Consider the following 27,016-nt stretch of genomic DNA (forward strand, 5'->3'; position numbering starts at 1 on the left):
TTATGAAACAATGATCGAAACAAAGTTTTAAGAATTGATTCATAGTAGAAAATAATTTTATATATATTTTTGATAAATTATAATAAAGAAGAAAAATAGCTAACGGTTATTAATTATATATAAGAAAATAACTCATAAAAAAAAAGATTAAGTAAAAGTATGACAGATTGGATTATAACCCATTATTAGATTATATATAATTTACTAAGTAGAATTATTACTTTACTTATATACTACTATATTATTAGAAAAAGGCTATTTCAACATGCCTGTATCATCACACTGAAGATTATTTTTGTCTTTTCAGTATTTAAATATAGCTAGGTGTCTTGCTTTTGTGTCTTCAATGTACACCTCACGTTTAGCTGTCTTGATTATTTCAAGATCTTACTTCATTGCTCACAAAATGTATCTCCTTTCTCGAGCATTCATTCTAGGTAATCTTTCTCTATATTCTTTCTTTTGATTTTTTGCATCTCTTTGTTTTACTCAAACTAAAATTGCACTAAAAAATTTTCCCCAATTTTATCTTTGGTTAATCAAATTTAATATGGGTGTGTTAAGATTTCCTTTTTTTTCATTTGAGTTTGTTATTGATGTTCATCTTTTCTTGTACTTTTCAACAATTGCAATCATTGTGCCTTCAATTTTTTCATTATTCTTGTATTTTTGCTGTTCTGTTTTTTTTTTAATGGTTTTTTTGTCTTGAATTCTTTATAAAATTCAAAAGTGAAAGTGTTTTATGGAGTTGCTATATCCAATTACTTTAACATGACGTTTTTCCTTTAAAATTATGTGGAAAGGTTTCTTTGTTAATTTCACCAACCTTTTGTTCTTTATTCCTTGGAGGGAAGTAATTAGTGAATTCGTCTTGGATTTCTGCGAGCTACATTTAAATGAAGTTTTGTGATAGTTCTCTTTGCTTTTGTGGCTTGATTTTCTTTAGATCAAGCAAAAACACTTTACTTCCTGTGTTTCAAATTGAATTTACATATTTTGATTTCATCATTTATCTCAAATGTCTTAGTTGAGATTTGATTTTAAATTTCAAAAAAAATCTGTCTTTCTTTGCATTTGGTTGAAAACAGTTTTTATAACAATCTAAAGGTAGTTCTGCAGAAGCTCTGTTTTGAACTTTTAAACCAAACAACACCTCTTGTATTTTAATTATCCATTACTTTACTGAATACCACATTTTTCTTACTTGTTTGGAGAAGCAAAAAAGGCTACCATTGTGCTTCATATGCTTCATCTTTAGATTCTCATCTCTTAACATGCCAAGTCAAATTGGACATTCAATATAGAACATAGTAATTATTTAGTTTATCTATCCTGTGTTTCCTTTTACATGATTGTCTCTATATTGTGTTTGTATGATTCATCATGGTAATAAGCTAGCATTTGTTGGAGTTTGATTTTTTATTTCATTGATATTAACGGGTGGAATATCATTTGTAACTAGTTTTGGGATTGCAGGGGCTCAAAAATATTTCCTAACTTCGTATCGTTTATGGAGAGCAAGGATTCTAGTGATTGTACTGAGCAGGCACTTTTTGATGAATTGAAGGCTTTGGAAGAGCATCTCAAGGCTCATGTATGCTATTTTACATTGAACTGTCTGATATGTTTAACTTAAATGTATTCATCTCTAATTTTTACGATGATCCTTTAATTGGCTGTGAATTTCATCAGGGACCATATGTCAATGGGCAGAATGTTTGTTCAGTTGATATGAGCTTGGCTCCAAAACTGTACCATCTCAAGGTGGCTCTTGGACACTTCAAGAAGTGGAGTGTGACTGAAAGCTTGACTCACGTGCGTAATTACATGAAGGTATGCAATCTGTTTCTCTCCGTGTCCTTCTGTGCGTGCATGGCTGGTATCTGCTTTTCTATGGGTTTTGAGAACATCTTTGCGCTGGAGTAATTTGTTTATGCCTTATCGGTGTGTTGAAATGTTTTTGTATTTAAAAGAATAACCACATTATATATATATATATGTATAGTTGTCACTGTTGTAATGATTCAAATTCATTTGATCATTCGAACCTAATAGTAAATGTGATGATTTTCAATACCAAAAGTAGCTTTTGCCAGCTACCTTTTATATTTTTCTTCTTAAACTACTAGGTGGCCGGAGTTATCTAAGTTGATGACACCCCAAAAGGAAGGCCTCCTTACTTCGGCAACTAGGAAAAAAGGCGTTGTCGAGCTGTCAGTACAATTATGTCACCTTCTGAAGGGGCCAGCCTCTTTCGTGTGGCAATCCTGAGATTCAAATGTGAGCAGAAACTCTATGTGTGCTATAGCGTCATCACTAACCATATCCCTCATCTTTGCATTTCTTGAGTGGTCGCTCAAGCACCTATCCATCTTGTTCGTCCTCATATCTCTCTCTATAAATGCAATCTCTATATATTTTTTTTCGTGGATCGATTGACTTATTTTCAGTAGTGTGAGATTGATTATCTTTTGCAATGTCTTGAACCTAAATCATTAGATTTGTTATATTTGCGATGATTATATGGTTCCTAATACATTCCTTGAAGGAACTACCTATTACCTAAGCAAATGCTTATATTGAACAAATACGAAAGACTACTTCTTGTTATCCTTAACGCAGTATGCATTTTAAATAAAATGGTTACACAATACGTACTGAATCAAATATTAAATCTACATTTTTATGTTTTCCCCGTCTTTGTTACAATTTGCCAATCCATTCATCCTTCTGCATGATTTAGACTGGTGGAGATTTTTCTTATTACTATGAAAATATTGCTTTGCACACAGAGATTTGTGGGGATGCAAATAGTGTATATACTATGAGCTTTCTTAATTGAACAATGGCTACACGATGTATTGCTCAAAGTAGAAAACTTGCACAACAAACATTTTCGTTCGGCACTGATTGCTTTCTGAATTTTGGGGTGTAGGATTTCGTTGGAAATATGTCGTGTTTCTTGTTCTATTCGAGGGATGTTGCAGCTTCTGTCGTTGTAGAGATGAAAATTGTCTTTATTTATTTGACACATTGGCCGTAATGCAAATGATGAGATTGTCAAGTAATGAGTATGAAGGATCACCATTCTATTGATTTGGCTGGTGTCGTAGGTGCTGAAGTTTTGTTTGATTCTCCAGCAGAAAAGTATGAGGAGAAAAAGAAAAATAGAATTGCTTGCTAAGAGTCCTGATGGCACCACTGATGGTGTATTATGACCATTGATTTCATTCTCTTCAACGGTAAAGAAACCTCTTGGTATAGCGTTAGAATGCAATAATCAAACATGGTACAGTTAAGTCTCCTGCTACAGATGGAACCTTTAGTCCTTGCTATTTTGTAATAAATAATTTGCAGGTGTAAGAATCAAATTTTAATGATTGTATTCTTTTTAGTAAGAATCAAATTTTAATGATTGTATTCCTTTTAATTCTTTTAAGTCAAATGTCAAGGTTCTAAAATCAAGTGATACTTATAATAATTTGTGCAAGTGAGCAATAGTTTACTATATATGCTGGTGAAGTGAGCCATTCATGTAAGATGAAATGTTCGTCACTATTCCTTGGAGGAACCACAAGGGTAACATAATCTTTACAAAAAGAGGCAATTATTTAGTTTGTAAAGAAGGCGTTGGTTCCCTGTTGGAGTTTGCTATTAAATGCTGCTTTCATTCTGCAAACAAATTGGAAGTTCCTCGTTCATTATCAATAGAAATATAGAATTCCCTGATGCAAATTCCCGGGAGAAGCATGCAACTTGCGGTAATGGGCATACTGTGGGTGCTTGTTTATGATCCCAAATCCCTTGCTGTCCGATAACGTGTTCTTGAGTTTTCTATTTCATGTCCACTTGATATATCAAGTACTGTTCATGAGGACTGACAAAAGTAAAATGTATAGGATGTGTTCTGAAGAAAAGGCAACTCTTGTTGTTCTGTTTAACATATATATAAGCCAGTTTTTGGTATTGCTATTATGCTACCACTATCTTATGCTTATATTTTATTTCCTTTACCTCGGTTCTCTTCAAAATCTCTACTATTAGTACTTCTTTTCAACATTTTTCTTGAGTTTCGTTGAATTTTATCTTTCATTTTCTGGCCTTAGCTTCTCAAATTCTAAGATTTTTGAATTAGTCTCTTGGTCAGTATAACTGTTGTTACCAAACTAATTTACTGCACATTAGCATTACAGCATGTAGACTTTTATTCGGATAGATACTTGTAGAGATAATGTAAGCCATAGTTGAACTGTTGTTGATTCATTAACAACTTTTAAGGCATGTAGTATTTGTTGCACAAGTCAAATTAAAGGATGTGGTGACAAAAAGGATATCATCTGAACAGAGAAACAGACACAGAGACCCAATGAATATTATTGTTGCACGGGCTATCTCTCCCTAGTCTAATAAGAAAATGAGAACAATGAAATGGACTAATATAAAAAAGGATGTCACTAAAATTGAGACAATAAAAATATTAAATTGAATCTAAATTGCTTTTTTGTTAATAATGTGAAACAATAATAATAGACGACGACTGAACCAAAAAGACTATTAGCCATTAAAATGGGTTTTGGTTACGTTTATATGCACTTCAATTTTTAGAAATGGACTTAAAACTAATTTGATCATAAAAGCTAATAGATTATCAACCAAGAACATGTAAGAACTCATCCTCTCAACGAATATGGAAATTAACATTCTTCCATACATCCAAAATTGAATAACTAGAGCGTAAATAATATAACAGTAAAATTTAACATAGCAAATTCAGGACCTTATTTTATAGGGAAAAGGGTCAAATATGTCCCTAAACTATTCGAAAAGATTTAGATATACCCTCCGTTTAAAGTTTGGTCCATTTATATCCTCGCCGTCCAACTTTTGGTCTACTTATGCCCTTTTGGGTGTTAGTTGGCCAACTCGAAATATCCAACTCATTTTACTTTTATTTAAATTGCCAAATGGATTTTCCACGTCATTTTTATGTATTATCACTTGACATTTATATTCAAGGGAAAAGGGTCAAATATGCCCCTAAACTATTCAAAAAGGTCTAGATAACTAAATATATCCCCGTTTAAAGTTTGGTCCATTTATACCCTCGCCTTTCAACTTTTGGTCTACATATGCCTTTATGGGTGTTAGTTGGTCAACTCGAAATATCCAACTAATTTTACTTTTCTTTAAATGCTAAATGGATTTCCACATCCTTTTTATATATTATCACTTGGCATTTATATTAAAAGAAAGTGTTTTTTTATGCCCCTAACTATCCAAACTAATTTTAAAACACATATACAACCCGTCTTTTAAATAATCTATATAACCCGACCCCTTTTTTTAAATACCATATATGGGTCGGATTAGGGCATAATTGAACCATTTAAAAGGCGAACACTATCGTGCTCTAATTGGAACCACCGAGGAATCAATGGCACGACGACTGAAGGAAAAGGAAGTCGAGGTTTGAAAAGCGTTTCGGCGCAACGCAAAGCTGGAGGCGTAAACCTGGCAGGCAAGGGCTAGAGCGGAGGAATTCACCGCAACAACGTTACAGGCACAACTACAAGTTGCAGCAGGCGATGATGATATAAATATCAGAATAATTCACACATATATGAGCCGGATTAGGGGCATAATTGAATCATTTAAAAGACGGATATGTGTTTTAAAATTGGGTCGAATAGTTAGGGCATAAGAGACCCCTTTGTCTTTTAATATAAATGTCAAGTGATAATATATATAAATTATGAGGAAAATCCATTTGGCATTCAAGGAAAAGTAAAATAAGTTGAATATTTCAAGTTGGTCAATAAACAGCCATAAGGGCATATGTAAAGCAAAAGTTGGACGGCAAGGGTATAAATGGACCAAATTTTAAACGGGCAATATCTAAACCTTTTCAAATAGTTTAGGAACATATTAGACCCTTTTTCCTATTTTATATTGTATTAAAAATAGACATAAAACCTAATTAATCACAAATATTAGCTCATAAAAATGAATTTATTCATACAAGAAAGCCCCAACAAATTCCCTCAAGAAATGTGAAACTAAACATAGAAAGCTTTCTATAATGTGAAAGGTGTAAGGCAGCGTTACAAGATCTTTATTGACTTGTTAAAGGAACCATTTCAAGTTTTGAACCTTCCAATTCAATGAACCATTTGAACCTTTTGAACCTCAATTTATCAATATGATTTTTCAACTCTATGAACTGCTGTTTTGTCACCAATTTAACATATGGATTTCAAATGTGAACCTTTCAACTATATGAACCTTTTCAATTTATTTTCTCAGTTCGACAATGAATGTTTTCATATCTATGAACCTTTCTTCTTTTTTCCAACCTAATGAACCTTTTCAAAATTAGTACCATACCCTCTCTGTTGCTTACACTTTTTTTTTTTTGGTCCATCTCCTGAGAAATGACTTTTTTCATAATTAAAAATAATTTAATTTTGAAATTCACTTTCATTTAATGAAATGATTTTGTTGTTGTACAGAGTAAATGGTTAGTGAGCGTTTTGAGTGAAACAATATCAAATAAATTGAAATGAGAAAAGTAAAAAAACTACAGGTGTCAACTTTTGTACATTAGTTGGAGTGGACCATTTCAGAGTCCACGTAAGCACTCCAAAACGCCAGATGTGAATTTCTTGAATATCCACTCCACATGAGCCTTGTGAGCCAAGTAACTGGAATTTTGCAATTTGGTCCTTTTTTGAACTGTTATAAAGGTGTCCTTGCTCTCCTTTACATAAATCACCAGCCTCTTCATTTAGTGAATCTCTAATACATATTCAAAAAGCTCCGTTTTACTCTGTCCTGTTCAAACACAAAATCCTCTTTATTTTTCTTGACAATTGATCAAAACCAACAAAAAAACATGTCTATGGAAAAATCAGCTATCAAGTCAAACCAGAACCTATGGTTTCCTCCAAGAAGGGGACAAATCACAAAGAATATTTTGAAATCTATGGTGATATCAGCTGTTGGATTGGCTTCCATGAGGAGTCGATCAGAAAGGGGACGGTCCGGGTCCTCGACACCATCAACAGCAACCCCTAGTGGGTACGATTCTGATAGGTGAAATCACAGAGATGCGCTGACCAAATTCTCAGTTGGATGTGGGAATTTTATGTTCCCCTGTTTTCTTCACTGGCTTCCCTTGAAAATACTTGTTTGAATCTGTCGGATCAGAAGTGGTTTTATATTTACCCTGTGATGTGATTTTAATCCGAGCTAAGATTGGAGGTGGAGGTGTCTTCGCTTGGATTATTCGTTTCGATTTCGTCTCAAGGCTATGATGATTCGATTTGTTTCCTTTTCAATTTCTATGTGTAATACTAAGCCTGTTTACAGTTTTCTGTTTCTCCTCTTTTGCTTCAGTTAATTGGAGTATTGTTAAAGTTCATTATATGAACTGATAATTGAAGTGAGGGGAGTTAGCAATTAAGTAACTTGAATTTTCAATAGGCTCTTGTAAATTTGATTGTTTATCCTGCTTTTACTGTAATATATGAAGTTTTTCGGTGTTAATAATAATTTCTTAATGAAAATTGGTAAAACAAGTTCTATCATATAAAACACAACCTTCTATCTTTTCTTTGTGATGGATCAAATTTAGAGACTTTGCTATAATGTTTTGAAGTTCGGCAACATAATCATTTTGAAACAATGGGTTTTCATATGATACTCGTTGTAATTTTTTTATTTACGATATAAATGTATTATTTATTAAGTCAAAAACTAAAAAATACATGATAAAATATAAAAATTAAATCTCTTTTAATACAAGTTTGTTCTACTTGTACTCTCACGAAAAAAATGAATTTCTCTAATAAATTTATAATTTGTAATTGACTTTAATACTATAGGTAATTGTTAAAGTAAAAAAAAATAAAATTTCATGGCTTAATATAAGGTTCAATCACTACGCATTGCAAAACACTTTTTTTTTTTTAATTTTTGATAATTTTTTTTTTAAAGTTATAAAATTCTGCGGAAACCACTAAAGTTTGAGAAAGTGAAATACAGTCCAATAAACCAATCGGGTTTTATTGTTGAAAAGATTCAGGACAAAGGGGATAACATAACACAATCAAAAAGAGGAGATGAAAATTCTTCAGATTTTAAGAAGAAAGCTCTCTTCTTCGCAGATCCGAAGCACAGCTACTCCTTCACTATCTTCGCCTCTCTTCTATCGTCATCTTCACTCCTCTTCAAATCCGTACTTAATTTATCTCTATCTCTTATGTGTTTTTGCTATAGTTTTATGAAAATCCATAATCTCTTGATGCAGAGCTTCATTCGGCGTAGCGTTCGACATTGACGGCGTTTTGCTCCGTGGGAGCAACCCTATCGGAGGCTCTCCTCGAGCTCTCAAACGCTTCTATGATGATTCCGGTACGGTGTCGTTTCGACTAACACATCTAGATTATCTTTTTGTGACTGTATAATGTTTGTCACAAGAGTGCAAATGAAATTAAGAATATTATTAGCTACAACTTAGGAATTGTAGGTGCCTACTTATTATGAAAATGCTGAGATAACAATCTGTTGATATGTATAATGTAAAATGTGTACTGGATGTGGTAAAATAAACAAGTATGATGATTTGATGTTCAATTTTTTTTAGCGAGAGTTTAGTAAATATTCATGTTCTTATAAGGCGTCGCGGTTGATGCAAGAGGATATGAGAAAGATATTCCAGAATAAGCTCTAGCACACATTCATTTCTCTTTTCCATTTATTACCAGCTTCATATTTTTTCTTAATTGTTGATGTATTTGGCATGATAGAAAATGCTTGAAGAAACTATATTTATTAGCAAAGTCATTTTTCAATGTTCAGTTATCAAGAACTGTAGAAAATTTCCATCAAAAGGGGGAAAGTGATGCACTGGAGTGATTTTTCCCTGAAAAATATCTGTAATCACACGATTTAACAATATTTAGACAATGTTATCGATCTTGTGATTTCAAGTTGTCCTCCGCTCTGGCATGTTGTAGCATTACCATCTAAATACTACTGATTCATACTTTTATGGGCTTGGAGCAATATATAGGAACTTTTTGTTGGCAGCCTAGATCAGGTAGGTTAACTTCAGTAGCTTTTACATTGTGCAGGCACTCTGAAGGTTCCCTATGTATTCTTGACCAATGGTGAGTGGTTGATGTAACCTGTTCTTGTTCAACATCCATTTGTAGCATTGCAACTGGTTTTCGTGCCTTCATTCTTTAGCTACTTAACGTAACAGTGCCGTAAATGTAATTATTTATGTTCTTCGTATCAATTTCTGGAATAGGATGGATCATGGCTTTAGAAGATATATATCTCAACGAACTAGGGTATATTAACTTGTAGTTTCCTGTAACGTTGATTTGGGTTTCACTGACCTACTTTTTCCAAACTCTCACACATAACAATAGTTTGTGGATAATGATAATCCTTGTTGAAATGAGAAGTTAGTATTGTAGAAGAGATTTTTAGGTGGTTGAAGTTGTTGATACCAATATCCCTTAAACCATTGATGACTCATAGGATGTTAGTTCTCTCCCCAATGAATATATTTTGGCAGTTCTATGAATATATAAAACCCAATGTCATCGGTGTATTTGGTTCCTAATTTCATAGGGAGATGAGTGCTGGATTTGCTACAGAAATATCTCTTTATTAGGACATTCCAAAGTCGATTAGCTTCCATGCTGGTTTCACATTTGCATTCATTTTTTTCTCTGGTTTCCACTTCTTATACCTAGCAAAATTGAGTGAAATAAAAGAGACGTGCACTTTTTTCATGTGTTTTATGCATCAGGTGAACATGAATTAGGTCTATCGATAAACTTATTTTTAAAAAAAGAATTAGGTTTATTGATGGAGCTCTTTTACTGGATCTAATGATAGCAATTGGGTGAAAAATAATGCCAAAAAGGTGGAGTGGCATCTTTCGCTTAGTAGAATCACAGTAAATGTTCATTCATCATAGACTCGTTCTCCTATGTAAATGATTCATTTTTCCTTCTATGACATATTGTTGCAACGTTATTATAACCTACTGTTCTGAATTTTGGAGTAGTAGGCATGCATTTTGATAGCCTATTACTTTCTCAGACATAAGGGGCTTAATGCGGTTTTTTATATTCAATAGGAGGTGGTGTTCCTGAATCTAAAAGAGCAAAGGAGTTGGGAAGTTTGTTGGATGTTAATATCCTACCTTTACAGGTATACAACTTCTGAGAGACATAGTGATGAAGTTCTTTCTGATTATCAAAAACTAGTATTGTCTTGATTATAATCTGCTCTTTTTCTTCAACAATTGGATCTTTTCATGAGTTGGTAGTCCTATGATGTGCTACTTGCTCCATGCGTCAAGTCTCTCATGCATTTTGTTTGCTTGAATGGATCTGCAGGTTATACAAGGGCATTCACCGTTCAAACAGTTGATGAGAAGGTAATCTTTTGTTTGTTAGATTTCATTCCCCATCTTCCGCATTCAAATATAATAAAGAACAGTTAGTAGAAAAAACACAAAGATAGCTATTTCTTACCTGCAGGTTTTCTTATACAAAATATTATGCAAAAGGATGTGCTTTCTTCTGAAATGAAATTAATAGCAATAAACTTTGGAAGCATCTAAAAGGCTTGTGGCTTGATTACCAGTATGCCAACTCCACATATTTGAAAGTAGGACATAGCTTAGTTGATAGAAGTACCAGCAGGTCTTCAATAAATTGATCACTTATGAATAATCAACATAACAACAATTTAAATAATGGCTGTCTTGTTTGAATAAAAGAAAGAAAAGAAAAAGCTTAGCAAATGGTTATCCATTTAATTCGTCTTATAGAGCTGAATTAGGAAGTGCACGTAAAATTTTCTCCTGTCCCAAGTTGGATGTCTAGAAATGTTTTAGTATGGATATTCAATTTGAATGAAGAAATAATGCCTTAACCAGAAATTACTTATCTCATTTATTATGTGATTTTATGTATTAATTTTAATGACTTGCTAAAGCTAGAAGCTATTGTTTGGCTACTTGAGTGTTTGTTGGTGCATCGTGTATCAGAATTGAGAAGTGTTAGATACAGGCACAACAACCAAAGTTAAGAGCCTAAAGTGTAAGCGTGGGATTCAACCTATATATTACAAATATAGATTTCAGGATGATACCATAAGGTTACAAGGCTTTATCTTCTAGAACTAAACCTGTTTATGTTGATAAGAAATCTCAAGTTTGAAAGATCAAAATTTGCTTTGGTTGTTTTTAATAAGTTAAATCCATGTTAACAGATTTGAGAATGAGCGTATTGTTGCTGTTGGAAAAGGAGAACCCGCTGAAGTGATGTCTGAATATGGTTTTAAGTAAGCTCCCTGGCTTTGCGCTTTATAGATGTAGGTTGAGAGTGCAATCCTCAAATGCTTAACAATTTCAACAGTGATATACTACTATGCTTTAAATTTCAGAAATGTTCTCTCCATAGATGAGTATGCATCTTATTTTGACAACATTGACCCATTGGCACAATACAAAAAATGGACAGACAAGCTGGATGGTAATCAGAGTAGCAATTCTAAGCATATAGCTTTGAGCAATGATCCATGCTCGCAGAGAGTGGCGGCGGTCTTTGTTGTTAGCGATTCTGTTGATTGGAGCAGGGACATTCAGGTATTCTTCTTTATAATTAGTGATTTGCAGATTCAACTTGTCAATCAGATATATCCTTCAATAGTTGGCCAATAATTTTTTTCCATGTATTTTGTATTTCATAATCTATGTTTCCCTTTGATTTGTGAAGTCTTATTGTGGAGTCCCTATCAGATTCATCCAACTCCAAGAAATCTCTTGTCTGTTCCTTTTATTTCTTGATTTTTTTGTGCATTTGCATGCATCTCCATGTCTTACTACATAAAATTAATGTGCTCAAATTTGCTTTCCCTCCACCTATTGTAGTTTTTCAATTTTAACTAGAGTATTCAATTTTAGGTTCTCTGTGACATTCTAAGGACTGGAGGGCTGCCAGGAAAAGATATTGCACATCAGCCACCACTCTTTTTTGCAAATGATGACCTTGCCTATCAGGTTTTCCAATGCTAAATAGATCTGATTGTCCTTGCTTTCCTTGACATATTCATAGAGAATGTGACCTTTGCTATCTAACTTTCACTCTAGGCCTTGTTTCCATCCGAAAGACTTGGCATGGGTGCTTTCAGAATTGCAGTAGAATCCGTCTTCAATGCGTGAGACTCATTTCCAAATATCTTGAGACTTGATATAATATCTGATAATTGCTGTAATGCACTTCTGAGACTAGTTTTTGTTGCAGTATCCATTCTAAGATGGGTATAGAGATGATGTAAAAGAAACTGCACCTTGTAGTAATGCACTTCTGAGACTAGTTTTTGTTGCAGTATCCATCCTGCTGCTCTGAAGTATACGTCATATGGGAAACCAAATCCTTCTGTATTTAAAAATGCGGAGACAGTTCTGATGCATGTTCTACAATCATGTCACACTAACCATCAGGTTGATGGAAGAAAGCAGCTTTTCAAAACCTTATATATGATTGGTGATAACCCCTTAGTTGATATCAAAGGAGCTCGACAGGTTTATTCTCTGATTTATTTAAGCTGCTACTCAGCTATTTCATGAACTGCATATAATTCTGAATCTTACCTTTTAGGCTGGAAGTCCTTGGTTCTCTATTTTGACAAGAACTGGTGTCTTCAAGGGGAAAGAAAATCATGACGATTTTCCAGCAGATCTGGTGAGTAGATGACATCTTTGACCTATGACTGCATCTACTTTTTTTTTTATACAATAATGTATAACTGCTTTCTCTTTAATACCCTCTGCTATCACCCACTCGATCTGAAAAATTAATTTGTATAGCTAATAAGTGGTTGGATGGTATCCACTCAAATATTTCAGTATGGTCCATTTATGGACCGCCATTAAGCAAGTATAACGATGTTCACTAAGGACGCATTGCCCAATCATGATCTTCATTTGTTGCAGGTTGTTGACACTGTGGAAGAAGCAGTAGACTACATTTTGAGCAAGGAGTGTATCTTATGATGCACATCTGGTAAAATTGTCACCGTGTTTTTACCTTAGATATGTTAATCGGACTAATTTCCATGAGGAAGATGGTGGTCGTCCTAGCTTTACAAGTAGACATTTATATGCCTCTTTTTGGCGTGTGATTTTTTTTTTCTTTTCAATTTATTCTTATTTGCAATAAAGCATTGGTGAGAGCTCTGCACCTGCTGAAGAAACAGGTGCGACAAACCTGATTCTTAGATCTGAGAGTAAAGTTACATGAACATTTTAACATGTCACTCCCAGATTCCAGTTGATTCATATTCCAGATCATTTCTTGTTGTAAACGATCTTGATATCTGTTTTTGTCAGAATGTCATTGTTAATACTCCATATGATTAAAGCTTCAAAATGTTTTTGTTAGGGGTGCTTAAAAATACAAATAAAATGGACCAAAGATAGTATCAATATCAACAATGAGTATACGGCCAGCAAATTGCAACAGCTGGTTAGAATTAGAGTACATTCACTATAGTGAGACCAAAGCTCATTGGCCATGATTATAAAAAGCTCTCAAGTGGTTTGTATCAGTAAGATTTTTTGAATTCCTATCAAGTGGTAGCTATGTTATTTTATTTTTAAGTAGTTGGAGGTACCAACTCCTTTATTTTAGAAAATAGTAATTGATTTTTGACTTATGTCTTGATATTTTCAGATTCGTTTTTTCTTTTAAAATAAGAAAAAAGATTATGGGGTGACAAATCTTCTAAATTTATAATCTTGGTCGGGAAAAAATCTAGAAGGAGATAATAATATTATATAGATTCACTAATAAATCATAAGACATCTGGAGTGTTACAAATATCTTTCAAATCTATAAATACGTAAAATAACAACTTAATAAAAAACAAAATGCATGGCGCTGCATATGAATAGCTACTTTTGCATTTAAAAGTTCAATTATAGTTGTGAGTCATTTTCATAAAAAAAAAAAGTCATTCCATTTAGTTGCAACAATTCAAGATTAATTGTTTGACTAGTGCCCAGTAGCTAGCTTTGCTAACAAATTTTAAAAGAAAAACGATCACCTTTGTTTCAGTCTTAATTACAATTGTAAAATGTTGATTATCAGAAATTTGTAAACTAGACGCAACTATACATGCACTCTTATTTGTCAGTTCATTTGCAGTTAATCAGCATTAACAATTTGTAAATTAAATAAAAGATATAAATCATATTTTGGCAAGTTTGGTCTAACAAATTCCACCATTGTCAAAGAAAATCGATCTCTGATCTCCTTATGAGATAGTACATGCTGCACCAGCTCTACAACCTTTACAACTTTCAGTCAATAATACTTATCCATATAAGTTAATTTAATGTATGTTGTTTAGGTGATTCGTAATCGTCTTCTTTTGAGTTTAAATTAAGGGCATAGTTTGAGAAATGCGACTTATGAATTGCGAATTCACAAACCAATTTCACAACATGTCTCTTAACATTTTTATCCACTTTTTAATATTATATTTAAGAATGAAAAGGTTCGAATGTGTTGTGTGTTGTAGGTTATATATTCATTCATTTTGTGTTTTTTCTTATCATGAAAAATTAAAATAGTCAATATATAGTTGGATTTGGTGGATCGACAGAACAAGACTATACCAAATATCCAGAGACGTAGCTGATTGAATATCATTTTTATCTTTTTATTTCTTTCTCAGAATTCAATATTTTTATTTTACAGCTGTGCCGCGGCTGTTTTTTTTTCATAAAAAAAATCAATATAGTAATGTACAAGTCCTTTTCCTGACAAAATAGAAAATGAAGAAGTACAGTTGGTAGAGAACATTTTGTTAAAAGAAATTTGAGTAGAAGTATTGGAGATAAGCCAAAATACCAAATCGAATCATAAAATAAATCAAACAAAACACGTACATTTTGGTAATGATCAAGTTTTATTTGTTTTTTTTTCTACTACACGGAGAATAATTTTAATTCTGACAATCGGTTTTTTAAAATTATTTTTTTCTTCTGGTGGACTTATATTATTAATTCTATGCTGATTTTCGCCTCTCTTTGTTGTGTTCAGTTTCAATTTTGTTCCTTTCCCTAATATTTAGCCAAGGTTACCGAAAATGACATCTTTGGTCAAAACCTACCCTAGAATAATAAACAATTTGTCACTTGTGAGTTTAAATAAGTTAATTTAATCTTTATATTTTTAAATTTGACAATATATTTTCAGTAGTTCCATTGTTTTTTCTTAAATTTAGAAGGCCACACAAAGACTAAATTTTATGAATTCAATATTTAAAATTGAAGATTGTTAGCATTAATTCACAATATACTTATATCAAAAAAAATTTATTATAATTATATTTTTATATTGAATATACTAAATTCATATGAATTCATTGCGAATAAATTGGATCTAGGCCGATGTGACAGCAATTGTTGATGAGTCAGCAATGACGAAGAGATATGTTGATGTGACTTTCTAATATGATTTGACCAAAAAAATCTAGGTATTATTACGTGGTATTTAATTTGAGGATCAGCTGTACCAGAAAAAATTATGTTACACATTTGCACCACAAATACAAAACCCCAGAATAAGAGTAGCTTCTTTTTTTAATTAATATAAAAAAGGTTAAAGCTATGTGTTAACTTTCTCCATTTTTCTCTTCTTTCTCTCTTTTTAAAGGCAAAAAAAAAAAAAAAAAAACTGAGAGTTTTGTAACTCTTAAATCATTAACTATTATTATTTGAGAAAGAAAAAGAAGAAGAGAAAAATAGTTAGTAAGAAAGTAAGAGTAGATATATAGTTGAAGAAATTAAAATCATGGGGTGTTTTCCTTGTTCTGGAGATGGAGATACATCAGTGAAGAAACCAGAGAAAAAAATATTTCAAACTATTAGTAATCATAAATACAAAAGGGTTGAACAGCCACAGCCTAAACAAGGTATTTTATTATAGTTACAAATGATTTGGTGAAATTTTTGATGGTTTTTCTTTTGGATTTGGAAAGACTGTTCCTTTTTTAATGCATTTGGAAAATTTCAATGTGGGGTTGTTGAAATTTGATCATATTTTGAATTTTACAAAACCTATTTTTGTTTTTGTGTCCTGTTTTATGGATCTTGAATTATTATTCTTGCATGCATCTACGAAATTTTTAAATCTTTTTCCATATAGATAATGGTTTGATGAAAGATTTTATGGTTATTTTCCATAAAAAAAATGTCTTTCTATCGTACCGAACATAATTGCCATTCTTGTCTACCTTATTGCATTGAATTTCGTTTCAGGTTTTTTTTTAGACATCTCGGTAGGAGAAGGAGAAATAAGGAAAGGGGTTTAGAACCCTTATCAACAAGATAAAAGTTCACGTATTAAGACCCCTTGTTTTATGTTTGCAAATAATGTCTTCCATTTATTTATGTGGCTCTATGCCTATTTCTTTCTTTCATGTTTGCAGGATTCTGAAACTTCTGATGTTTTTTTTTTTTGAGATGTTCATGGAAGGCATTAAATTTTTTATTTTTTTTTGTGCATAAATATTCTGATTTCTGATTCAGGGTTTTGTCTAAGTGTAGTGGATTGACAACAATTTGAGAACAGCATCTCATGGTTCTTTGGGCTTTTCTCTGTATATGTTTGATTTTTTCAAATAGTTTGGTCCTTTTTCTGTATGAATCTTGAAATAAAGTTTGGTCCTTTCTCTGTATGAATCTTTTTTTTGGCTTCTTTGTGTACTACAAAATTTGAGTATCTCGCTGGTTTAAGAATTATGGCTGTTTACTATCCATGTGCTCTTTCATTCGTTTTCTCCCTCCTTCAAATGAGGCCTCCTTTATTTTAACTCCCATCTTTTTGGTGCCTCTTGTTTTATCTTGTTCAGTAGTTACGCCGGTGGCTAGTCAATTTAAAGTTGTGAAGAATGAAGACGCTAAAGTTGCAAACCGATCTATGTCTAAGAAAGATGGGGGTTATAGTAACATCTCTCCCACAGATGGAAAAACAGGTGGTGCTAAGGCGCAGAGGTTTAAATTCGATCAACTAATAGCTGCAACAGAAGATTTCAAGGAAGATTACTTCTTGGGAGAAGGAGGTTTTGGCAAAGTATATAAAGGTCATTTGGAGGATACTGGTGAGGTCAGCTCGACGCCATTCTTGTTGTAATACTTGTTATTCTCCCTTGACGTATTCAATAAACAATAGGATTATTTCAATATCTCTCATCCTTTTATGAATTTATACCCCTTCAATCTTTGCAGGTTCATTTAAAGTTAATGAGTGGTTTAACATAAGGAATAATTGGTGGCCTGAATCTGTTTATCTTTAATATTCTTTTCCAATGCAGATTGTCGCCATCAAACAACTCGATCCAAATGGATGTCAAGGAGTTAGGGAGTTTGTTGTTGAAGTACAGACTCTAAGTAAAGCTGACCATGCTAATCTTGTTAAACTAATTGGTTGTTGTGCTGAGGGAGATCAGAGGCTATTAGTCTATGAGTATATGTCTCTTGGTTCGTTGGAAGACCATTTGTTTGGTATGTTATAATTGTCTAGTTTTCATGTTACTTTCTTCAAATCTTAGCCTTCTCCATCCTGATACATTTGCTTTGCTTCTTCAATGTGTGTAGACCCCTGGCCAAATCAAAAACCTCTTGATTGGAACGTTAGAATGAAGATAGCTGCAGGTGCCGCAAGGGGCCTGGAATATTTACATGATAAGATGAATCCTCCTATTATTTACCGTGATCTGAAATGCTCCAATATTCTACTTGGTGAGGGGTTCCACCCCAAGTTATCTGATTTTGGCTTGGCTAAAGTAGGTCCTAGTGGGGACAAGACCCATGTTTCCACCAGAGTGATGGGCACATATGGATACTGTGCACCAGATTATGCTATGACTGGCCAACTGACATTCAAGTCAGATATCTACAGCTTTGGGGTTGTTCTTCTGGAGATAATCACAGGCAGGAGAGCGATTGACTATACAAAATCTGCCACGGAGCAAAACCTGGTTTCTTGGGTATGTTTCTTTGATCTCTTATAGTTGCCATGTGATATATTTTTGTGGTTATGCTGTGGTAAGACCTGATTTATCCCTGCCTCCCTAACAACTGATTTTAACCATCATTCTCATTTCTGCATCTAAATGGATCCAAAAAATCTATGTCACTAAACTACTTCTAATCATTGTTTATTGGAAAAGTCTTTAGTCATTGTTTATCAGATTGGAGGTTGTCTGTGGTTAAAGAGGACGTTATAAGAGGCTCTTAACCTTTAAAAATACAGTTTTGTTTCTCTTCTTTTCCTCACGAGCAAAAGCCTAGTATTTTATTGGAGAAGGGTAAGGGATGGGCCCTTTATCCACCAAGTTTCGAACTGTGCCCCACACCCTTGGAGATTTTCCATCATCAAAAAGAAAATTACAGTTTTCTGCTTAGAATAGTCGATTTGCATTTACCAGAATCATCCTTTCTTTTTTGTACATTTTTATTGTCATGTACTGGTTGGGTAGTATCCTTCGATTTTGATGTCGTGCTGTCTTCACTGTCCTAAATGCCTCTATTTCTATATACCAGCTATGGTTTGGTTAAGGACTGCAGCCACACTTCCAGAACTCAGTGCTTACCCAAAAAAAAAAATTGAGTTTAGATGTCTACATTTAACCTTTTGTTTCATCCATGGGTTCAATCAGATGGTACTGTCATACTTTTTTTTGAATAACATCTTGGCCTTGGCATTCTAGTCACAGTGATGTGCAGGTGTTTCTAGTTCATGGTTGTGATGAGTGATTAGAGAAATACAGTTTAACAGACTTGTTAAGGATAAACATTTGTATTTCTCTGGCTGATATGCATTTTGCTTTTGCAGGCAAGACCATTATTCAAAGACAGGAAGAAATTCTACAAAATGGCAGATCCAGCACTTGATGGTCACTATCCAATAAGGAGCTTATACCAAGCTCTTGCAATTGCTGCAATGTGTGTCCAGGAGCAACCTAATATGCGTCCTCCAATTGTTGATATCGTCACTGCTTTGAGCTACCTTGCCTCCTTAAAGTATGACCCTGAAATCGAGCCTCCTATCCGGAAGTCATACAAAAGTCAATCTCCTCAGAAATCTATAAAAGACGATGATGAAACCTGGTAATGTGGTGAATGGAAACGATACAACAAAGCTTTGAGAACTCAAATAAGAACTGAAAAATACACAAACACAAGTGGTTGTCTACTTTTTTGTGTCACATATGTACATTACAGATGCAGCTTTAAAATCATAGATTGGAAGTAATAAAAATAAAAAAGAAACAATGCCTCCTTCGCATATCTGGTGCAAATGCAAGCTCCAGCGCCATAGCATATATAATATGTAAAAGCTCTATGCTTCTATGATATACTGAGAAAAAGTAATCACTGTTAGCATTAAAGCCAATATACATATATTTCCTACTAGCTATTCCAGTGTAGTACAAAATGCTTACGCAAAAGCTATGCAAAAGAGAAGGAAGATATGGATCTCACATAAATTTATAGAAAAAAAATCCTACTTTCTGCTAGCTAAGCTAATGAATGGAAAAAGCATATTGAAAAAATTTAATGTAACATTTTCATAACAGATGATGACATATGCAAAAGAAAGGAGAAGATTGAGGTCCTTCTTCTATTGAATTTCTTCGAAAAGAAGATAAGATGTTACTAAAGTGAACTCTGGATATTTTTTTGATGCTTCTCTTTCTCTGAGAGGACTCTATTATAGTCCAAAGAGCCAATCCGTCATCTCAGTGTGAAACGACTACGTACTACAGTAGTACTGAAAAAACTACCTAGTAGCACGAGTCTGGGCTCTGGGATTGTAATCGAGGCTGATCGGTGTGAGACATGAGACTGCTTGTTGACTCTTTAAACAGATGTCTGTTATGATGAATACATTCACAAATAGTTGTTTCCAATGATCAATGCAACTATAATTAGAAGTCATTCTCTTCATTTCTCTATTCCCTTTGTTCCTAATAATCTTAAGGATTACTGTTTTTTGCTATTGATAAGATTGCAAAGTCACTTGAAAACACATATATTTATCAGACAGCATGGGCATATACACACATAGGAACCAAAAACTTTAACATTTTGACATTTCCTCTTTTTCTTTTTTTAAGAATCCATAGAGGTTTAACTTTCAGTGGATCGTTGTAGCAAGTCCACTTCAATGATCCACTACTATCAACATTTGAAGGTTATGATTTATGAAACTAGGATACATCAATTTTTCATTAATTTGGTCAAACTTGTATTGCAAATGCTAGCCACTGTTGGTCTAGACTTTAGTGTATGAGCTCTCTAGTAGTAGTACCATTTCTGTTTCTCAACTTTTGAATAGAGATTTTTTCCTATCCTAATCAACATCTATTGATACAAAAAACAGAAGGAAGTGAAAAAACTATAGCCTCCCTCCTTCCAACGGCTACATTTCACTCGTTTCGCCTTCTCTGCATTTGCCTACCCAAATGTACAAATAGGAGTTGTTTGATGGTAGAACTTTACAACAATCCCTTCTTGCTGCCTGCAAAACAGAACAAAATCCACTTAGTAATGGTCCCTTTTCCATCAATACAGAAATGGAGTTGTTTTAACAAATTTACCTTCTGCCAACGGTTATCATCTGGCTTTTTCAACACTACAATTGCACTGATACTCTCAGGTGACTCAATTTTCCATCTGCAGTAAGGGTACGACTCTCTATGACGATGGTAAATCCCAACGATCTGATTCTTGTTTCGATCATATTTGGCTGCACTTATGTAGTACACGAAAGGCTTCTGGCACGGATGCTTTGTCACAGGCCTAGTGTTGAATGCATAGGCAGTGTAATCGGCTCTTTTATACCAGTTGAGAAATGTTCTTGTGGGCATTTCTAATTCTCTTGGAGAGATATTACCCCTGGTGATCTGAACCACGTAGCCCCACGACACTGAAATAGACCAGTATTTCTGCTTGTCGTAGCAGATTGACTGCTGCATTATGCTGGCAGTGTCATATTTCATTGATTCAAAAATGTGTTGGAGTCCATCAACTCTGCTCATCCTTGGAATTATAGGATCCACAACATCAAGATGGTGAATTGATACTAGAGGTGTTACAGGATGTGCTCCCAATAGGCCTAGCAAATTCCCGTACACATCATACTATACAGTAGAAAAATAAAAATATAAAATCGTCAAAATCCATTCAGACGTGACAGTAAAATGATACTCCCTCCATCTCAATTTGTTAGTTTAGTTGTAGTAATGCATGCAAACTTTGGTTATGAACAGAATATTTTTTGATCATTTTTAATGGACAGTTAGTTACCTGATGAAATCCAGGTTCTCTGGTAAGGGGAACCCCGAGCTCAGCCATACAAGCTTGAATTCTATCATCACTACCGTATAATCCAGGATACCGTTGAAGGCATCGATCTTGAATCTTTTCCAATTCTTTTGCCAATGGATAACTAATAGCAAATCCACCCCCACCATAAGCCATTGCATATGAGAAAAAAATGTTTTGAATATGACTTTCTGAAGAACTTCCAATGTAATAATACTGATTATGATCATATTTCGAAAGAAGTCTAACCACATTATCGACATTAAACACTGTGTCATCATCTCCCATTACGAACCATCTCACATTTTTAAGTCCCAACCTTATTGTCTCCGAAACAACCCTGGATATCCTCAGAGCCGATCTGTTCCCCTGTCTATTCGTGTACAAAAACTTAGTTGTGTTCTCCGAAATCCTAATCTCAGGCAAATCTTCATTCTTCTTTATTGTAACATTTTTATCTAACCATACAACACCTCTCATTTCCCCTGGCCTCCACCATAGTTTTATATACTCTTTCCTTTTATCCCACAAGTTCGTAGACGCAGCGATACCAAATACAATGTGTTTCAGCCCTGTTTCAGGCTCCCCTCTGTTTTCCTTTAAAGAAATGGAAGTTGAATTTTCCGAAATTGATTCTTTGGTGGATAACTCGGATGAGGAAGACACAGAATTGGTACATTCAGGGGAATCTTTATTGAGAATTAAACTAAAAGAGTAAAGAAGATAGATGATTAACAATGTGATAAATAACCAAGTTACTGTTCTGCGAAGATTGCTTACGCCACGTTGAGAAGAAGTGGATGTCATTATTGTTATACGTTAAACGTCCAGTCATTAAGTTTGTTTGTTTTTTCGAGTTTTCAAGTGTACATGCCATCATGTCTCAGTACTTGAGATGGATTGCGGTAGAGTAGGAGAAAGAAAGAAAGTTGGTGATGGAGAAAGAGGTTCGATTGAGAGGAAAAGAGGGATTTTCTCAACTTTACTTGGTATGAATTTATTTAAATTTTACAAGTAATGTTTACCTAATTAAGTTATACGAAAGATAATTATAGATAACTTTTTATGATTAAAAATATTGATATACCGTCAATGTACTTAGATCGTTTCATTTGATTTAATCAATGTATTCAAGTTTGTATTTTCCATAACAAATTCATCACTAATGTATAGTTGTACTTTTTAAAATGACGATTGTCAGGGAATTAAAAAAATTAAAAGTTAAATTACGATTTTACTCTTATTGTAAATTAAAATGTTATAAAGATATTCAACTATTTAATTTTTTAAATTTTAAATTATATTATGTTTATCAAAATGTTAATGATGTTTCCACTTTTTTAGAATAATTTTTAATTAAAATATCTAATTTAATTTATTTTCCTGAAATTATTTAAAATATTATTTTTTCGTTTAATATTTATTTCGGAATTCAATGAATTTTGATTATCAAAGTTGAATTACTTTTTTGTCTTTTACTTAATAAAAATATATTTAATAAATAAAAATAACTAATCTAATTAGTAGTATTATTTAAATTGTTACACAAGCTAATTAAATAGGAGTAATATTTTAATTATCACTCAAATTACAACAGCCTATATTCAATATTTTGAAATTGCTATCTTTTTCATCTTTCTAAAGTTGTCCTCTATTCAATATTTTGATTTCGTTTCCACTTCTTGAAATTATGAAACATTAATGTGAAGTTCATTAATTTGTCAAGCCCTTAGTATAGTTATCTTTTACTATATAATTATATATGCATTTATCCCATTAATTTTAAATTTGTTATTTCTTTTAATTTTCATCCGTTAGAAAACTTTTCACGTACTCTATTAAGTTTTATATAAATACACACAACATTTTTTTAAAAAAAAGTATAGGATGGAATTCCAATTGATTTGCACAGTAATTTAGATAAGTGTATTACTATTCAAATTATAGCCGATTGCATATTTGAGACAACAATGTCAAAGAACCATTTCGTTATAGTTTACCTATCAGTTGAAGTTGATTAATTAGTTAAAATTGGTGTGTCTTTATTTTGTTATTCTTTAATTTATTTTACACTTTAATATATGTAAGTGTATGTATTACTATTTTTAAAAAAAATGTTATATATGAGATTATATACTTTAGAGGATTAATCAAAATTTGAAGTTATTAGTTGCAATGCAAGAAAAACATTGATTTTAATAGTTTGTCATGTTACATTCGATATATATATATATACTATTATACTAATTATTTATGTTAAATTCAAAAAGAAATGACTCAGAAGTTTAAATCAGACAAAAAGTAATCTTTTCTTTCAAATTCATATAATTTATATTATTTTTTTTAAAAAAATTACTTAACATAAAATATACGTATGTTGCACGTATTCGAGAACCAGTATATATATAAGTATTAACATAAAGAATTTTGGTTAAATTTTGTGTAAGAGTGATCGCAAAAACAGAGTCAATTGTTGTGCATGCTATTGGCCTGGTATTTCAAGAAGGGGTAGGCATGGTATAATGGTATATATCGAACATCATATCATAACTAAAAAATATACCAAAATTTTATTGTAACATATAAATATATTAATTATTCACTAAGATGTAGACTCTAACTTGACATATATCTTGTGGTGTAAAATTATACATAATTTTAGATGATGTCATTTCCATCTATGACTATTCGATCGTTATTGAAATACTCTTTTTGTGATATTATTTAACAGGAGTAGTTGTTAATCTACTATGATTTGGACTTGTGTTTTTGAATTTCTCATACTCATGTTGATAATCGTATTGGTCTTGCAAGAATACTTGCTAAATGACTAAGAGAATTATTCTAATCTTATTTGCTAATTGAATTGTATGGAGAGTAATAAAAATGCAAGTATTATGCTACCAAATATTATATCGTAAAATATTAAAGTCAAAATTAAATATACCGAATCACATCGAACTAATTTAGTATGATAATAGTATAGCACTTTAGATACCAAAACAACGGTATTAAAATTTTTAAATATTGTGCTATGCCCATCCCTAATTCCAATAGTAACAAATGGTGCCTTACATGTTGGCGTTCGATCTAATCTGATAGTAAAAAGTTCGATCATTAAATGAATCTGAATAAATTAATGCTTATATTGAAGACCTTTGTTGACATGGGCGGATGCTCAAGAAAATCATTTATTAACAAATTAAAAAGAAAAATGTATCTCATATAATAAGTTACATTATATACACTTATAATTACATTATAAAATTACCCAGAAAAGCCTTTCCTTTTTATAATGCACATAAAAACTAGCAAGTATAGTACTCTCTATGTGTCAAGACTTTAAATTAGTGGTCATAAGTTAACAATTTTATGATTACTTAGACTTAGAGGTATCATTCAACTTTTTCAAATTATAAGATACTTTGATGGTAACAATTAGAAAGTCTCTTCCTTTCAATGTTTATGTTTAATGTAATATAAAAATATATTTTGGTATATGATATACTTTGTCGAAAGAAAAGATTACCCGGTTAAATAATCTACCCGATTAAATAAACTTATATATATTGTTTTATTAGTTATCATAGTTATTTTATATTATAATTATCATTTGTAATTAACATTGGTCATTAATTACGTGGCCATTAATCACATGCATAATTCGTCACGTTTAAATAATCTGCAACTAACAGTTTTTCGTTTGTATTTGTATATGACAGAGATTTCTTTGGTTTTTAAGTTTTATGACTATATACTTTCAAAAAAAATGAACTTTTAAGGTTTGTCTAAGCATTTAGTTTTTGTATTTTGTATAATATAATTTATAATGTGTATAATGAATTTGTATAACTGTTTAAAGTTCATATGTTTATTTGTATAACTCAATTATACAAAATACTCACAAATTATACAATTGAACCCACGAAATATATCAACAAGATGCGAATTATACAAATTATTGTCCTCGCTCGTATATCTCTCCCTTTCCCAATCTAGCCCGCCTCTCTCCTCCCTCTTCCATCCTTGCTCATCTCTCTCCTCTCTTAACATGTAGTTATGAATCGTAATTAATAAATTATAGCTATAAAACTTAATTAAGTTATTTTTAATTGATGGTACGCGGAAAATTCCCTCGTCCAAATATATGTAGAGTCCATTTAAACTGGACCACGGCCCAAACGCAAATTATCTCTAGTGAGCTGGATATGCCATTTGTACAGTACAAAACGTCCAAACAAATTAAAGTATATAACCAAAAATAATTTTACGTCCACATGAGGAAAATTGTTACATTTCACAACATTATTATATAATATTTGTTATGTATTTAAATATACACACCGGCCGCAGCTACTATATATTTATTAGGATGAGGTGAAATTTATTAGTTTCTGTCTATATGTATAATACTATATGATTAAAAAAAGAGAGTTTTGAATGAGGAACTCACGAGGATTTCATCATTCATAACTATGATTGTCATTTACTTCCATAACTACAAAGTGGCTGTGATACTCATTTTGAGTAGTTTTTATTATTGTTGTTATTATTATTATTATTATCATTTATTGGAAGTTGAAAATAATTCATCCAATTTTAATGAATGGCAGTAAACAGAACGCCTTACTTTAATTCTCCAGGATGCTACTCCTTTCTTTATTTTTATTAGTCTTAATTCGCTTTTAGAAAATTAATTTAATTAATTTTTAAATATTAATCCTATAAATCATCATCACAAATCATCTCCATATCATCAGTAAAACAAGTCATTTTATTGATAACTCCTTGTACATAAAGATCTTTTTAATTTTATTTAAATTTTATATTTATTAATTTTAAAAGTAAAACTTAATTATTCACATTCAATTGCTTAAAAAGTAAATCGCATCTTCATTATTTACTATTTAGATTTAGAGACAGTAACATTTAAGAATGACTTAAATCATATAGAATATAGTAAAAATAACCTAATGGTGTATAGAAATTTCATACTGTGTAAATTAACTCAATATTTTTAATAATCAAATACTATGTATTTTGATTAGGAGTTTATGAACTTAAAAGGGAAATATATATTATAAAAAAAAAGTAAAAACTTGAATTGTTTTATTTGAGATAAATAGTACAATACTAATGATTCATTATACCACAGTAAACTTTTACTGTTACTGCAGGACAATGACGTGCTTGTCATCCTTTATATAGTCTATAGACCTCCTTTTTTACCATCATTTTTTTTTCAATATGATCATCATTTATCTAGGAAATTGTGTCAACGTAATATTTTTAGACAGTCTCAAGCATTGCTGCGCCGCATTCAAGTAAGGATATTTACATCATATCGATTCAGAGTTTCTAAAATTTTACTCTCTCAATTTAAATTTTTTTTAAAAAATAACGTAATTTGAGTTGAAACAAAATTTAAAAAGAAAAAACATTAATTTTGGAGTTTTAAATTATAATTTTATGAAATGTATTAAAATATCTTTTAATTTTGTGGTTCAAAACATATTACGTGGAAAGTTAAAGTTAAAATATTGTCATAAAGAGAAAAATGTTATTTTTTTAAACAGACTAAAAAAT

The 27,016-nt window shown here is 32.1% G+C and overlaps 4 protein-coding genes across 10 annotated transcripts; 3 read left to right on the top strand and 1 right to left on the bottom strand.

Moving 5' to 3' along the window:
• Positions 1-228: 228 nt before the first annotated feature.
• On the top strand, positions 229-3,461 carry LOC101254215 (glutathione S-transferase DHAR2-like). 6 transcript variants are annotated; one of them, XR_011221849.1, is made up of 5 exons: positions 229-437; positions 1,477-1,594; positions 1,693-1,833; positions 2,130-2,280; positions 2,936-3,461. XR_011221849.1 is itself a non-coding variant. In XM_026031742.2 (4 exons), exons 2-4 carry the CDS (start codon positions 1,511-1,513, stop codon positions 3,041-3,043), a joined length of 333 nt encoding a protein of 110 aa, XP_025887527.2. In that variant the 5' UTR covers positions 229-437; positions 1,477-1,510; the 3' UTR covers positions 3,044-3,461. The 6 variants fall into 6 exon arrangements, 3 of the variants coding, with proteins under 3 accessions (XP_025887527.2, XP_069155566.1, XP_069155567.1); XR_011221848.1 differs by having other exon boundaries at positions 340-437; positions 1,463-1,594; XM_026031742.2 differs by lacking the exon at positions 2,130-2,280.
• A 4,489-nt stretch (positions 3,462-7,950) lies between these two features.
• Positions 7,951-13,460, top strand: LOC101257571 (mitochondrial hydrolase YKR070W). Its single transcript, XM_004241210.5, has 12 exons — positions 7,951-8,236; positions 8,309-8,412; positions 9,135-9,170; positions 10,157-10,230; positions 10,419-10,459; positions 11,299-11,370; positions 11,473-11,674; positions 11,993-12,088; positions 12,179-12,246; positions 12,418-12,613; positions 12,690-12,773; positions 13,025-13,460. The coding sequence occupies exons 1-12, from the start codon at positions 8,121-8,123 to the stop codon at positions 13,082-13,084; spliced, it is 1,149 nt and encodes a 382-aa protein (XP_004241258.1). The 5' UTR covers positions 7,951-8,120; the 3' UTR covers positions 13,085-13,460.
• A 2,144-nt stretch (positions 13,461-15,604) lies between these two features.
• Positions 15,605-19,516, top strand: LOC101257866 (probable serine/threonine-protein kinase PBL7). 2 transcript variants are annotated; one of them, XM_010324084.3, is made up of 5 exons: positions 15,605-16,011; positions 16,951-17,204; positions 17,413-17,602; positions 17,696-18,087; positions 18,936-19,516. In XM_010324084.3, exons 1-5 carry the CDS (start codon positions 15,891-15,893, stop codon positions 19,212-19,214), a joined length of 1,236 nt encoding a protein of 411 aa, XP_010322386.1. In that variant the 5' UTR covers positions 15,605-15,890; the 3' UTR covers positions 19,215-19,516. The 2 variants fall into 2 exon arrangements, with proteins under 2 accessions (XP_010322386.1, XP_025887489.1); XM_026031704.2 differs by having other exon boundaries at positions 15,615-16,011; positions 16,954-17,204.
• Positions 19,517-20,399: 883 nt separating this feature from the next.
• Positions 20,400-22,343, bottom strand: LOC101253909 (uncharacterized). The gene is made up of 3 exons (XM_004242035.5): positions 21,413-22,343; positions 20,704-21,246; positions 20,400-20,624 (listed from the first exon to the last, which is right to left on the bottom strand). Exons 1-3 carry the CDS (start codon positions 22,235-22,237, stop codon positions 20,526-20,528), a joined length of 1,467 nt encoding a protein of 488 aa, XP_004242083.1. The 5' UTR covers positions 22,238-22,343; the 3' UTR covers positions 20,400-20,525.
• Between the last annotated feature and the right edge of the window lie 4,673 nt (positions 22,344-27,016).

Source organism: Solanum lycopersicum, chromosome 6 (genome assembly GCF_036512215.1).
Source record: "Solanum lycopersicum chromosome 6, SLM_r2.1".
NCBI classification, from domain to species: Eukaryota; Viridiplantae; Streptophyta; class Magnoliopsida; order Solanales; family Solanaceae; genus Solanum; species Solanum lycopersicum.